Raw genomic sequence first — 15,087 nt, forward strand, 5'->3', positions numbered from 1 at the left:
GGAATGGTTAAGAAAGACTTTGAAAATAAGTTTCAGGCTTTTGTTCCCTTTATTCTTTAGTCCTTAAGAAACCACCCCAAATTTTTGGGTAGATTTATCTACCTATGCTTTGTACAAAAAAGGGGAGGAAAAGTAGAGATTTTAGTTAGAGTTTTCTCGTACACAAAGTAATAAGAACTTGAACTAACATTGCAGCAATGGAGGTGTTAAAAAAAAAAAAAGAGAGAATTTGAAGAATCAGTAGGACTTGGAGTCCAGAAAGAGAACAATGACACCAAAATTTTAAGTCAGAGTAACAGAGAATGATGATACCATAACAAAAATAAGCCAGGAAGGGGAACCAGTTTTTGAGGGAAGGTTATTGTGTTCAAAGAACCACCACAAATTAAAAGGAATCCAAGGGATACCTGGAAATTTTGAAGACAGTGTTGTAGGATCTGCTGAATCTTTCTTTAGAGCGTGCTTCTACCCGTGGCATCTGAATGGGTTATACCGTTCTTGGTGAAGAGGACAGTTTTGATGACTCTTTTAGTCAGAAGAGCATTGTCACTGTGTTGATATAAGACAGATAGTACTGGAGTAGCATTCTGAAGAACTCAGCTTCAATCATGGCTCTACCCCTTACTAGTTGAAACACCTTGAGAGAGCCATTAACGTATCTGAACCTGTTATCCTATTTGTGCAATTGAGATAAAACTTGCCCTACTGAACTCACAAGATGTCTCTGAGAATCACAGCGTTATGTATGTGAAAGCAGTTTGTAAACTGTAAATAAAGCACTATAAATATATTGTCATTGCTACATAAATTAGTGTAAGATAAGTAATTTAGAAACTGTAACTAATGTATCATTAATTCAGTAGACATTAGTATTCATGTTCTAATCACTAGGTATGTAGAGATGAAAGACAGCTCCCTTGCCTTCAAGGAGCTCATAAGCTTGAGGGGGAGACAAGATATTTACAGTACAATTGATAAGTGCCATGATGTAGGTGTGCATCATATGCTTTGCTATGGGACCACAAGGAGGGGGCACCATTAACCTAGCCTGGGAACAAGAAACGTTTTCAAGAATTGGAACACTGAAATGAGGTTTAAGGACAAGGAGAAGTTAGACAAAGGGTGGGAATAGTGTACCCCCAAGTAATAGGGCATGCAAAGTACGGAGATTTTTTTAAAGTGATGTAACTTTAAAAATGAAGATTAAATATCTGAAGTATAGGATGTGTCTGGAATGTGAGTTAGTGGCAAAAGATGAGGGCTGGAGATGTAGGGAAGGGTCAGATTACAAGGGATCTCATATGGTATGTTAAGAGACACAATTTGGATTTTATATGATGAAGCCAGTCTTGAAACAGGAGGATGTTGAGATTAGAATTTTAAAAAGTATTCTGAGTTATTGTGAAGCATGGGCAAATTGAAAAGATTTTAGTAATTTTAGAAAAAATAAAAAAGTCCTTATTCAGTGTCTCAGGACCAAAGGGACAAAACCAGATCAGAGAATTATTTAGGACCTATTGGCCATGTTAGGGTGAGGAAGAAAAAGACTTCTAGGATAATTTCCAGATGAGTAGCTATATTGGTGATAGTTTAGAGGGAAAGTTCATATATTAAGTTTTGGACATATTAAGTTTAAGATACTTATGGAACATTCAAATGAAGATATTTGATAGTTCAATAAGGACTTGGAGTTTAGGGGCAGGGTCTGGACTGAATAATCTATTTGGGAGTCCACAAAATATAGATTTTAGTTGAATCCATAGTTATGAATGAGAGGAGTGTGATATGAGGGCCAAGGACAGAATCCTAGGTCACACTGTCCTAGGACCAGAAAAAGGACTAGAAGTTCATGAAATAGGCTGATCAGGTATGACCAGAGAATTAAGAGAAAAACCAGGTGAGTGAGTTCAAGAACCCAAGAGAGGAGAGAGATATAAGGTGAAGGAATAGAGCAGCAGCCAGATAAATGTAGATTGAGGAAAGTAGACAAAAAAGTGATAAAATGAAGCTATACCCTGTAGATTACTCTTTCAAGAAGCTTAGTTGTAAAATAAGGGATATATATGGTAGAAACAGGGATGAGGAGTAAGGGAGAATTACTTGTTGGGGTTGTTTTTAAGATCATAGAGACTTTAGTACAGTCTCCCCTCGGTATCTGTGGGGATTTGGTTCCAGGATACCCCTCCCCATTCCAAAATCCGTGGATGCTCAAGTCCCTTATGTAAAATGTTTTAGTATTTGCATATAACCTACCTATATCCTCACATTTACTTTAAATCATCTCTAAATTACTTATAATACCTAATACAATGTAAATGCTATGTGAATAGTTGCCAGAGAGGCAAATTCAAGTTTTGCTTTTTGGAACTTTCTGGAACTTTATTTTTAAAATATTTTCTATCTGTGGTTGGTTGAATCTGCACAGGCAAGCCTGTGGTTGTGGAGGGCTGGCTGTATGTTTATCTGCTCAAAGGGAAGAACCAATGGAGAGTCAGAGGCAGAAGAAACAGAATAGGGGCATGGGTGGGTGGGAAGGGTGAACTGAAGTGAAGAGGTTGGGGGAGTGGGATTCAGAGCATAGTAGAAAGTTTAATATTGGATGGACGGAATACCTCTTCCTTGATAGGAAGAAATGTAAAGTGGATACTGGCATAGATGTGGATGGAGAGGGACAGAAAAGTTGACATTTGGTCTGAAGGTCTCAATTTTCTCTGAAAAAGATGCAAGTTGACTACTGAGTAAGAGAGAAATTAAGTGTAGGGTTCAAGGAAGAGGTGATCATTTGAAATCTCCACTGAGGAGAATGGGAGAGAGCACAGACTAGAACGTTTAATAGGATTGATGGCAAGTGCTAGTGACCAACTAAGTTGGAGACTGTGAATGTGTAGTAGCACTGAGCTGTTTTCATGACTTTATACTTAGCATCCAAGTTTAGAAACTAACTCATCCAAGAATTGGAGTTTTGTAAGTAGGGTAGAAGGACAAAAGGACTTTAAACAATTCAGGATGTTGTTTAAAAAGTGGGTGGGTGATGGAATAGCTTTAAAATTGCAACAAGCAAAGGTATCCAGAAGGGGGTTGATTAGGAGAGGCTGTCCACGTTCTTGATATAATTGGAGAACAGATGAAGAAAAGGGAGTGAAACTGAAAGGATTAGAGATTTTGATCATGGAGTAAGAGATTGGAATTCAGGATTTCAGAGCTGGAGCAGAAATTATGGCTAAGGCTAGGGGAGTTGAAGTAGAATGGAGCTCAAACCTCTCAGTTCTTGGGTTTACGTAGGTCATCCACATGGACATTGATGATGGTGGTGCTTAGAGTGGAGAAGGCTTTCGAACCAGGAAACTGAGTTTCATGTGAGAGATGACCAGAAATTTAGTAGATGGCTGGGACAAGAATAAACTAGCCAGAAGTCATGAACCTCAAAGCAGGAAGCATTTTCTTCTTCATGGGAGTGATGATGTTGGAAGTGGTAGTGGGGAGCTGAAAGAAGACTGTAGCCTTTTCTGCTCAAATAGTGGAGTGTGGAAAAATGAGCATCGTCAACTTTGAAAAAAGTGTTTCAGAAGTGTTGTCCTTCAGGTGGACTAAGATTTAATTAAGCTAGAGAGATGAAGACAGCATTTTGTGAAGAGCTAAAATGTGTGTGTGTGTGTGCGCCCACGCATGTGCACACAGGAAAGAAGGGTGGATTTTTTTTTTTAATTTTTATAGTGGGAATTCTGCAGGCCTCAATGAAGAGGATTGGGAGGGAGGAGAACAGCCTGAGGATGGCATGGTGTGAACAAAAGAAATACAGAGAAAAAAATCAGGAGGAACTTTATTTTGGACAGTTGCCAGTAATGGCAATGGTGAGAAGCACAGACATCTGAATGATACTTTGGAGTAGTTTTCAGGTGGCACAGGCTGCACCCCAGTTGGTGTTGGAGGCCTCACGGGGCTAATAGTTTGCAGCCTTTGCTTAGAGTTGGGCAACAGGATTAGTTAAGTCCCAGGATTCCTTACCCATTAGTAGGAAAAGTAAGATCTCTGCTCTTCCCCCATCCTTGATCAGTCTGTGTCCCTGGTTTATTTTTTCAACTTCCTACATTAAATTTTTTGAGGCCTTGTCTATCAGCCACCATATATTAAATCTGAATTAAAATACCTTGTGAAGGTTATTGATTACTATACGGATATGACCTTCATGCCAAAATTTGTGTTAAAGGAAATTTTTCAACAGAACAGTTTGGTTAAAGTGAATATTGCCAAATCAAGTTTTCTAGTGTTGGAAACTTGGTGATTTTATGATTTTATAGCTCTTTAGGTTGTTCAAGCTAATCCTCCATTTTAGCCATTTCAGTTATTGACCATTCACATTATATTTACATACATTTATGTACTAGTTTTTCCCTATCTCAAACATAGAAGAGTTGGAAAAATAGTCTGAAAATAAGGAGAAAAAAAAATATAGGATGAAAACCCTAGAAAAACAGGAATAGTTGGCTGAAGATGAATTAGAAATGTAAAACACCATTTAAAACCTGGACTTAGATGGAAATGCTTTAAAGTACCTTAGGAGTTGATGGTAGTAGTTGAGAATATTAATTTTTTTTTTTAATATAAATTTATTTATTTATTTTTGGCTGTGTTGGGTCTTCGTTGCTGTGTGCGGGCTTTCTCTAGTTGCAGTGAGCTGGGGCTACTGTTCGTTGTGGTGCGCAGGCTTCTCACTGTCGTGGCTTCTCTTGTTGTGGAGCACGGGCTCTAGGCGCGCAGGCTTCAGTAGTTGTGGCATGTGGGCTCAGTAGTTGTGGCTCGCGGGCTCTAGAGCGCAGGCTCAGTAGTTGTGGCGCACGGGCTTAGTTGCTCCGTGGCATGTGGGATCTTCCCAGGCCAGGGCTCGAACCCGTGTCCCTTGCGTTGGCAGGCGGATTCTTAACCACTGCGCCACCAGGGAAGCCCCGAGAATATTAATTTTTGATGAAAAAAATTTAACCCTCTATTGACCAACAGGGTCAGTAATTAATTTCCTATTAGGCCAAATTCTATTTGGTCAGTTTTCTTTTGCTTAGTTAGATCACCTGCTATGGCTCCTTTCTCCAACTGCCAAAGAGCACAATGCCTTTTTGCCTCTTATTTTCTTATTTACTGATATATTAAAACATTCTTTTGAAACTCTCTATTCTCCACTATCAGTGTTGTGTTGTTAGAACAACAGTTTTTCATCTACTTTCACCTATGGTGGCATTTCTTCACCCTTCAACCTGTACCCATTCCTTAAAAAGTATCCCAACTGGTGTTGGAATTTAAAAGTATGCCTTGAATTGAAAAAGAAGGGGAAAACATAGGTCTGGAGGCAGTTTATACTTTTTTTTCCCAGATGAATAAAGACATTCTGACTCTTGGTTAGAGAGGAGCAGTAGCTCAGTGTGACTTGCAGTGGGGCATTCGCAATGTGTATGAAAACATGCAGTACCACAGGCGACTGGCTGAGTGGGGCAGAGAGGGAGATTGTCTCCCAGATGGGTTTTTAGAAAGTTCTGTATTTTGAACAGAATTCACCTGTTAGTGGACTTATGTTGTTGATTATTAGGAAGTATGCATAATCTAGAATGCAACGTTTTAAACAGTATCTTTTTTCCTAAGTAGAGGAAAAATTCTCTTGGCCTGATGAGAAAAATATGATCCCATCTTGATCTCAGAAATTTGTATTTAAGAGATACTTAAACTTTTCATTTTCATGATGTCCCAAAAGTAACTTTTATTTAGTAATTGTTAAATTTTGTAGTTTTTAAACAATTGGTTTACTGTTGGGGCAAATTTGGTTATAGCATATAGTATAATGGTTTGTTTAATCTTTGGTTGGAGAAGAACATAACGTTAAGAAAGGTTTTTATTTTATTGGAATCTGACATACTATATTTGGGGGAACAAAATGTATTTTAATGTCTTATTCTAGATGCAGTAAAAAGTAATGGGAATAGATGTGTTCTAAAGAAGGGGGGAAAAAACAAGTTCAAGTTTTGTTTTACTAAGTATCAAAAAAGATGAAAGCAAGAGGGATTGATGATTTCAAAGTCTTTTAGAAATGGTTGATATCCCTCTGCCTTAGTTCTTATCTCACTTATAAGAACTGAGTTCTTCCTAAATTTTTTTCCTCCTATGAGAATGTGGTTATTTACTCTTCTTAGGTAATTGATGTAATTCTAACCCAGCCCCCTGTTTTTAGTTTTTTTAAGTTGAACTGTGAAGAAACAGTTGGTCCTATAGTTTTCCAGTCTTCTGCATAATAATTGATCACAGTGATGGCCCTGAAACATCAAGAAAATACTATGTACTGTATGCCCAGATATAAAGTGACTTTTTTCTTTAAAAATTTTATTTCAGGAAAGAGAGATCTGCCTTACATTTGAGTCTATAGGTAGACTAAATTCTTACTATAAATTTCTCTCTTTCTTTTTTTTAAAATATATATATATATTTATTTATTTATTTGGCCGAGTTGGGTCTTTGTTGCTGGGCGCGGGCTTTCTCTAGTTGCAGCGAGTGGGGGCTACTCTTTGTTACGGTGCGCGGGCTTCTTGTTGCGGAGCACGGGCTCTAGGCGTGTGGGCTTCAGTAGTTGTGGCTCGCAGGCTCTAGAGCGCAGGCTCAGTAGTTGTGGCTCACAGGCTTAGCTGCTCCGCGGCATGTGGGATCTTCCCGGACCAGGGCTCAAACCCGTGTCCCCTGCATTGGCAGGGAGATTCTTAACCACTGAGCCATCAGGGAAGCCCTCTTGCTTTCTTTATTTTGAAAAACAAAGTACTGTTTGGTAAAGGGCCTAAAACTACGTCAATCCAAGCTGATTTTGAATGCATAAAGAGGTCATTTGTTGGATTCAGTAAAAAAGGAATAAAAAATTTTATCAGATATGTAGTAACTTTTCCTAAGTATATGACCTCAAAATTGTGGTAGATACCACTGAAAACGGACCTTCACATTTTCCATTCCATTTAACAAATATCAGTTTAAAATCAACATTTTAAATTTCATTTAAACAGGAGCAAAGTATTTTCAATTATAGTGAAGACAAAAATCATTGTACTATTTTTTGTTGAAAATTCCCAGTATATGAAGAAGATAATAATGTTTAAAGACATTATAACTTTGACCTAAAACCTTGCTAATGTGTTTGAAAAGAGAATGGTAATACAGTCATGAGAAATGAATCACAGGCATGAGAGAAAAGTATTGATTTTAACATTATGAGTAAGAATAAGTGACTGGATTATTCAATGACAATGGATTTAGAGCTTTAGGTTGAAATCAGTTTGTCTTTTGTTTTTTCATCTGGCGTTTCTTATTATGATTAAATTCTCATGAATAGAAAAAAGCAAATATCAGTTTAAAACAAAACAGTTGGTAATTACTTGTGGAAATCGTAAATATATGCTACAGGAGTAAAAAGGCCAACTATTTCAGTAGTTAGACAAATGGAAATTGTGGCTTAGGATAAATTTGCAGTGATAGCATTGAATATGTATTTAAAAAGTACTGTATCTCAAACAACTTAAATGGGAGTGAGGATGATTTGCTTTTGAAAAGTATGTTAGATGACTCAAAAAATGAATCCAGTGATAAGGAATACACTGATGTCAAAAATGTGTGTAAAGATTTTGAATGAAAGTATTTTATGAAACATGAAGGTAAGAGAAAAAGCAGTATTTCAAAATTATCGTGATTTATTAATGTTATTTTAAATCTATATGTGCATCTGAATTAATTTAAATTCCATCAGTAAGCATTTGGCTGTTTTAATCTATATCCCTAGAAGTTTCTATTCAAGTTGGCCAGCAGGCATTGTTTTATATATTTTTAATAGGAAGTTGGTAGATCACCTTATATTTGGGATTTCTTTCTATTCATGCTTATGTGGTAGTAAGTTATATTTATTGTACTTCATTTAAGATGAAGAGTGTATGTTTTGAGAATTCTACCAAAAAATGTTTTGGCTTAAAGAAAAAAGCTTTAGTTATCCTGAAAGAACTTTTAATTTTGTGAGACAGTTTATTTCTCTAATAATTCTTCTGTTACTATATATAGATTATTAAAAAGGAAGTATAGTTTGATTACTCTTTTTTTAAAAAAAGCTTTTAAAAAATTAATACCCCATCCAGTAAATGAAGAAGCAAAACAAAAACTTCAGCTTTTCAGTTTTTACTCTTATTTACCTAGATCCATTGATTAGTTTGTATGTTAATATATTAATAGTGATTTATTTTTTATTAATTAAAAAAAATTGCAGCTGTCCCTTTCCCCCCAACGCATCGCTTGACATCTGAAGAAGTTTTTGATATGGATGGGATACCCAGGGTTGATGTTCTGAAGAACCACTTAGTAAAAGAAGGTCGGGTAGATGAAGAAATTGCACTTAGAATTATCAATGAGGGTGCTGCCATTCTTCGGAGAGAGAAAACCATGATAGAAGTAGAGGCTCCAATTACAGGTACACTTATTTATGTTTTGGATATTATTTTTTACTGCACCATTATTTACTTACCTAAATATAAAGCTGTTTCTTCTTCATTCATATTGTATACTAAATTAATATTACATGGACATTATCTTGAATTTCCAGATTATTTTCTTTTTAAAGTTTTTGCCTGTTTTCAATGAATAAACATGATCCTAAAAAATCTGAGTGCAGAAGTTAGTCTAATATGCTTTTGTGAAGGTTTCATTAGTTGTGTTGGCCATCATTGAATTTGATTCAACAAATACTTATTTACTTTGTTTTCAGTCATTAGGGGCAAATACCTCAGTGCTGTATCAGATACCAAAAGTGATCATTTAGAAGTCAACAGAAAGTATGGAGTTAGAATGGAGATTTTACTGCCACCATTATAATTTTGTCATCCTAAGACATGCATGCTTGGCTTCCTACAGAGGAGCTTTATAAAGTTAGATGAAAATTTTGTCACTGACTACAAATTTCATTACTTTTGTTATATCTTGTTCTAGATCTTGAGCACATGAACACTTGTGTACACATCATCCCTATCATGACTCTTCATAGATTACTTCCTTCTTAGACCTTTCTTGATAGAATTTTACACTATCTCTTATGTAAAATAAATTAGAATTTAAGTAAAATTTGTTATTTCAGAGTTTTATTTTCATATCTAATAATCTTCTTGTTTCAGTGTGTGGTGACATCCATGGCCAGTTTTTTGATCTGATGAAACTTTTTGAAGTAGGAGGATCACCTGCTAATACACGATACCTTTTTCTTGGTGATTATGTGGACAGAGGTTATTTTAGTATAGAGGTAATAATCATATACTGTCATTTGATTTGCTTTTAAGTGTTATCATAGATGATTTCCATTAATTCCTAATAAAATAAGTTCCTTAAATTACCTGTATTAGATTCTTTTTAATACCTCTGTATATTCTCATGTTTTTAGTAAAGCTACTATTTATTCCTCTTCTGTCTTTCAAACTATTCTTTTAATTTTCTTTGTGCTACTCTTAATGTAATTATAATTGCCATTTTTCCCAGTGGAAATGGTAAGCAAACTAAGGGGTCTTTATTGCCCTGTTTTCTAGTGGCCCTAAGGAGGTAATGCTATTTATCTCTCTTGCCCCTAAAGGCATTCACCCATGCAAAAAAAGATTAATTGTATTTTTTCCGATTAAATAAAATATATTACAGTGCTTTTATTGCTTAAACTCTAGTACTTCTTTCCCTCCTTCCATAGCAATTAAAACCCAAGTATATCATGTAGAATCTTTATGCGTTCTGAAAGTATTTGTTTTAAAAAACTTGAGACATTAAAATGACCTGTTGATTATCACTGAACAGTAGATGGTTCTTTTTGCTCCTTTTACTTTTCTAATTATATAAATTAAAATAAGATATAAATATAGAATAATTTGTATTTTCTAATATATGCATCTCTTTCTTTCCTTTTTTGAAATGAAAATGGAACCCTATTATAAGGTTCTGTAACTTCCTTTTTTCATAAATCCCTATGCTGTGATGTCATTCCAGGTAAATAATTATAAATTTACAGCATCATTTTTAATAGCTGCATTGTATTCCATCGACTAAACAAGTCACAGTCAATTTAATCAACTTCTTGTTGTTAGGCATATGAGGTGTTCCCAGTTTTTTGCCATTATAAGTGATGCTTCTGTGAGCCATATTATTTATACAGCTTTATATACTTGCCCAATTATTTCTACAGGACAGATTCTTACAGGTAAAATTGTTGGGTAGAAGCTCTACAAATAGATAGGTGTGTTAGCATTAATGTGTTTCAAGCATATTCTAAGCACTTAATACACATTGATTAATCTTTACAACAAAGTTATGAGGTAAGTACTATTATTTTATCCATTTTATAGAGGAGTCTGAGGCTTGGAGAGGTTAAATAACTTGCCCAAGGTCATATTGTTAGTAAGTGGTGGAGCTAGGCAGTTTGACTCAGCCTGTGCTCTTAACCGTCTCCCCCACTAGATACTGAAGCTTTACCTGGTGAATTTCCATGCTGATTACTGTTGTTTAATTCTCCTCCAGTGTTTTCAACCTCCTTTCTGAGGTATGCTAGGATCCTTAGTGGGGAAGAGAGCTCAGGGCTCTGTCCATCCAAATTCCCTTGGGAATTTTATTATCCTTAGTTCCTCTTTCCATTCATAGTTTCATCATCAGCCTCCTCAAACTTCCCTGGAGCCTTCAAGAAAACTAGAAAATTGCCCTCCTTAATAAAAAGATTGGGGGCTTTTTTTTTTTTAAATTCTATTCTGATTGGGGGCTTTGACAAAAACAATAAAATAAAAAATTTTAGGAAGCTTAGTTGGTACCTGGGCGTGTTGGTATGTATGTCTTTGTATTAGAGGGTTTAGTAGCTGACTCTTTTAATATATTTTATTGTTATAAAAGGAAAATAATAAAGAATCAGAATAAGGAAAAAGGACAGGTGTTTAATAAGTATTTCCCCAGTTTAATTATTTTTTTCTTGTGAATACAATGAAGATGTGAATAGTTACACATTTCATATACCTTAACTTGTTTAAAATAAAGTTTGTGGGAATTCCCTGGTAGTCCAGTGGTTAGGACTCTGCACTTTCACTGCCAAGGGCCTGGGCTCTATCCCTGGTTAGGGAAATAAGATTCTGTAAGCAGCGCGGCCAAAAAAATAAATAAATGAAGTTTGTTTTTTCTTTTTGTATATGATTATGTAAACCAAGCTTATTTACATATGAAATAGTCTTTCCTTTTTTTTTTTAACCAAATAAGTAAAATGTGAGTCTGTTTCTTTTATTTTTTTTTAATTTTATTTTTTTAACATCTTTATTGGAGTATAATTGCTTTACAATGGTGTGTTAGTTTCTGCTTTATAACAAAGTGAATCAGCTATACTTAGACGTATATCCCCATATCTCGTCCCTCTTGCGTCTCCCTCCCACCCTCCCTATCTCACCCCTCTAGGTGGTCACAAAGCACCGAACTCCCTGTGCTATGCAGCTGCTTCCCACTAGCTAACTAGTCTACATTTGGTAGTATATATAAGTCCATGCCACTCTTTCACTTCGTCCCAGCTTACCCTTCCCCCTCCCCGTGTTCTTAAGTCCATTTTCTATGTCTGCATCTTTATTCCTGTCCTGCCCCTAGGTTCTTCAGAACCATTTTTTTTTTTTTTTTTTTTTTAGATTCCATATATATGTGTTAGCATACGGTATTTGTTTTTCTCTTTCTGACTTACTTCACTCTGTATGACAGACTCTAGGTCCATCCACCTCACTACAAATAACTCAATTTCGTTTCTTTTTATGGCTGAGTAATATTCCATTGTATATATGTGCCACATCTTCTTTATCCATTCATCTGTCGATGGACACTTAGGTTGCTTCCATATCCTTGCTATTGTAAATAGAGCTGCAGTGAACATTGTGGTACGTGACTCTTTTTGAATTATGGTTTTCTCAGGGTATATGCCCAGTAGTGGGATTGAGTCTGTTTCTTATGTTAGGTGTATTTAGGGAAAAATAGCTGCTGTACTCTTTTAATATTCTTTTTATTAAAAAATTGCATTATCTTTGAGTCATTTCACATAATAAGCACCTACATTATATAAGGCAACATTCATAACCAACAATGTAAACATAAAGCACGGTTATTCTCTTCGTTAGGCAGCATGGCATAATGTTTAAGATCAGAGGATCAGAATCCTATCTCCATTACTTAGAGGTTTTGTGATTTCGGACAAGTTACTTAAGCTCTTTGCTTCAGTTTCCTCATTTGTAAAATAGAGATAATATTATATACTTCGTAGGGTTGTTTGAGGAATAAAGGAGGGGAATTAATTATATAGTGCTTGGTACATTATGAGTACTCAATAAATGTTAGCTGCTATTATTTTTGACATTGTTATTGTTTTATTTATTGGTATACCTAAGGAGGAGACCAATCTGCTAATTGTTTTTACAGCAAACAATTTGTAAATCTAAAGTAATTAAATTATTTGACTCATTCATTCAACAGATATTTATTGCTCTTCTACTGTTTGCTAGGTGCTTTTCTAAGAGTGGAGAATCAGAAGTGAATAAGATGACAAAGTCCTTAATTTCATGGAGCTTATGTTTTCGTAAGGGACAAAGAGAAGAAGATAATAAAAAGATAATGAAGAGTGATAGAGATTGTAAGGGTAATAGGGTTAGAGGAAAAGAAGCAAAGATCAAACAGCTTATTTAAACAAAAATATAAGATTAATTCACTGGAAACATTTTCTTTTGTAGTGTGTCTTATATTTATGGGTCCTGAAGATTCTATACCCAAGCACATTATTTCTTCTGAGAGGCAACCATGAATGCAGACACCTTACTGAATATTTTACCTTTAAGCAGGAATGTGAGTACTGCCATGAGAAATATTTTCACTTCCTCAGTATTCTTTTGGAGTGATGTGGGTAGTAAGAGTTTGAAGATTTTACAGTGCAACATGTAAGAACAGATTTTGTGTCCAAATGTGTGAAGCTTTGAGGAAGATTGTCTGGCGTTCTCTAGTGTTTAATTTTATTCAGATGTTTTCATTTCAGTATTTCCTATTAAGTTTGATTTTTACATATGTACCTAGGAACAGTTTTGAGCTCTGTATGTAGTTTTAATGTTAGAATTATTTTTTCTAACAGGATGAATATAAACCAAAAGAAAAGAAATGTTGCGTTGGAGATTTCTCTCCATCAATATTGAGGCATTCCCATGAAAATTCTTAGCAAATTAATTATCCTGTCATCATTGCAGATTGTTTTATTTATTTTTTAATTACGCAGATTGTTTTAAACACACTATTAATGAATGGAAGGTCTTAACCTACAATGTTTACCCCATTTCTCTCTTAAATTATTATGGCTGTGGTAATCTAATAGCTATGAGCAACCATATGGTATGGAGCAGTGTTTGACCTTTTTTCACACCTCATAGCTGTGTACTTGTTAATATTCATGGCTGTATTAAGTCTTAGAATTAAGATTTAAAATTAGAAATAACTTCAGAATTATTGAGGCTCAAAACATGATTCAATAAAGATCAATATAGTGATGGATAATGGCAGAGGTGGCAAACTCATATAACTTCAAGGATCAGGTGGGTAACCTAAAGAATATGAGATGAGACCTGGAAAGTGCATGCTTGACCTAAAAGCAATCAAATTAAAATTTTTATTAAACCACAGTGTTGGAAAACAGATCTGTCAGCAGACTATCAGTTTATAACCTCTGGTTGCTGGATATAGATTTTCTCATATTTGAATGTTACAATATTAAAAAGTGAAGTAGGAACTAAGTTCTTTTTTTTCCTTAGGTAAAGAACAAACTGTCCGCCAAAATCCCACCCAAAACATAAAATATCCAGGAATTTAAAAGTATAAAGGAGCAAGGGAATGTGTATGATATCTACTTAAAAGTAGATGAGAGTTTAATTTGGTAGAGTCTTTCTTGTGTTATATTGGCTTCTTGCTTCACTGCCCATTTTAAGTGTTCATTGTAGGCTAAGGGAAACCCTCTGCTCCTCCAACATATGAATAAAATCTTTTTTTTAATTGGATGGACCTTGAGTTTTGTTGTGGTGATATAGTAGTCTTGCCTATAACAACAAAGTAGTCACTGACTCTTAGAATAAAATAAAGTATTAACACTATTTTAACTTTTAGTTCTAATTTTGCCTTTCTTGGCCTATAAAGGTAAAGAGTTGAACTATTTTTAGAGATTTGGCTTATTTATTTTTAGTAACATTTTATGACTATCTGCTGCATACACAAAATAAATTTAGAGAGAGCAAGTATTTTGTCTTCACAAGATCAATAACATTGCTTATCCTTCTTGATTCTTATGGGGCAAGATGCTGGCCTTTTTTTTAAAAAATTTTTTATGCAGTAAAATTTACTCTTTGTGGTGTTTAGTTCTGAGTTTTGACAAATGAATAGAGCTGCCTACCACCACAGTCATGATACAGAAAAGTTTTATTGTCCCTTAAATTTCTCCTTGCTGCCTTTTTATACTCACCCCTTTACCCAGTCTGAACCCCTGGCTGCCACTTGGCTGTTTCCCTTATCTTTAATTTTCTTGCCTTGGTTTTAATAGTCGTGTGTATACACACACACGTTTTCAAAATGATCAACAAGTTATGCAGTTTTCAATTATTGAATTTTTTTCTTTTTCTAGGTAAAATTAAATATTCAGAAAGAGTCTATGAAGCTTGTATGGAAGCTTTTGATAGCCTGCCTCTTGCTGCACTTTTAAACCAACAGTTTCTTTGTGTTCATGGTGGACTTTCACCAGAAATACACACACTGGATGATATTAGGAGAGTGAGTATATATTTTAGTTCCAAGAGTTGATTCCTATTTATAGTATTTTGTTGGGTAGAGACTAGAAGCTTCAAACCTCTCTTCACTGCCAAGATTAGGTAATGGTAAAAATTAATATACTGATATTTTATGGAAATATCTTCTAACCATTCAGAACAATGTAGTACGGACAGTATTCAAAGTTGGTACCACTTTCCTATGTCCATTCCATTCTCACTTTTTGACAAGTTATTTCTGTTCTTTGTTTCCTTCTTT

The 15,087-nt window shown here is 35.1% G+C and overlaps 1 protein-coding gene across 5 annotated transcripts in view; it reads left to right on the top strand.

The window, feature by feature from the left end:
- Positions 1–15,087, top strand: part of PPP3CB (protein phosphatase 3 catalytic subunit beta) — a 47,165-nt gene that overhangs the window by 5,416 nt on the left and 26,662 nt on the right. For all 5 annotated transcript variants that reach the window (XM_061180681.1, XM_061180709.1, XM_061180691.1 and 2 more), the window contains exons 2-5: positions 8,270–8,470; positions 9,168–9,292; positions 12,765–12,876; positions 14,687–14,832. In XM_061180681.1, the coding sequence (XP_061036664.1) occupies positions 8,270–8,470; positions 9,168–9,292; positions 12,765–12,876; positions 14,687–14,832 (584 nt within the window). The remainder of the gene's footprint in view (positions 1–8,269; positions 8,471–9,167; positions 9,293–12,764; positions 12,877–14,686; positions 14,833–15,087) is intronic.

The sequence above is a fragment of the Eubalaena glacialis genome, chromosome 1 (genome assembly GCF_028564815.1).
Source record: "Eubalaena glacialis isolate mEubGla1 chromosome 1, mEubGla1.1.hap2.+ XY, whole genome shotgun sequence".
In the NCBI taxonomy this organism is placed as follows: Eukaryota; Metazoa; Chordata; class Mammalia; order Artiodactyla; family Balaenidae; genus Eubalaena; species Eubalaena glacialis.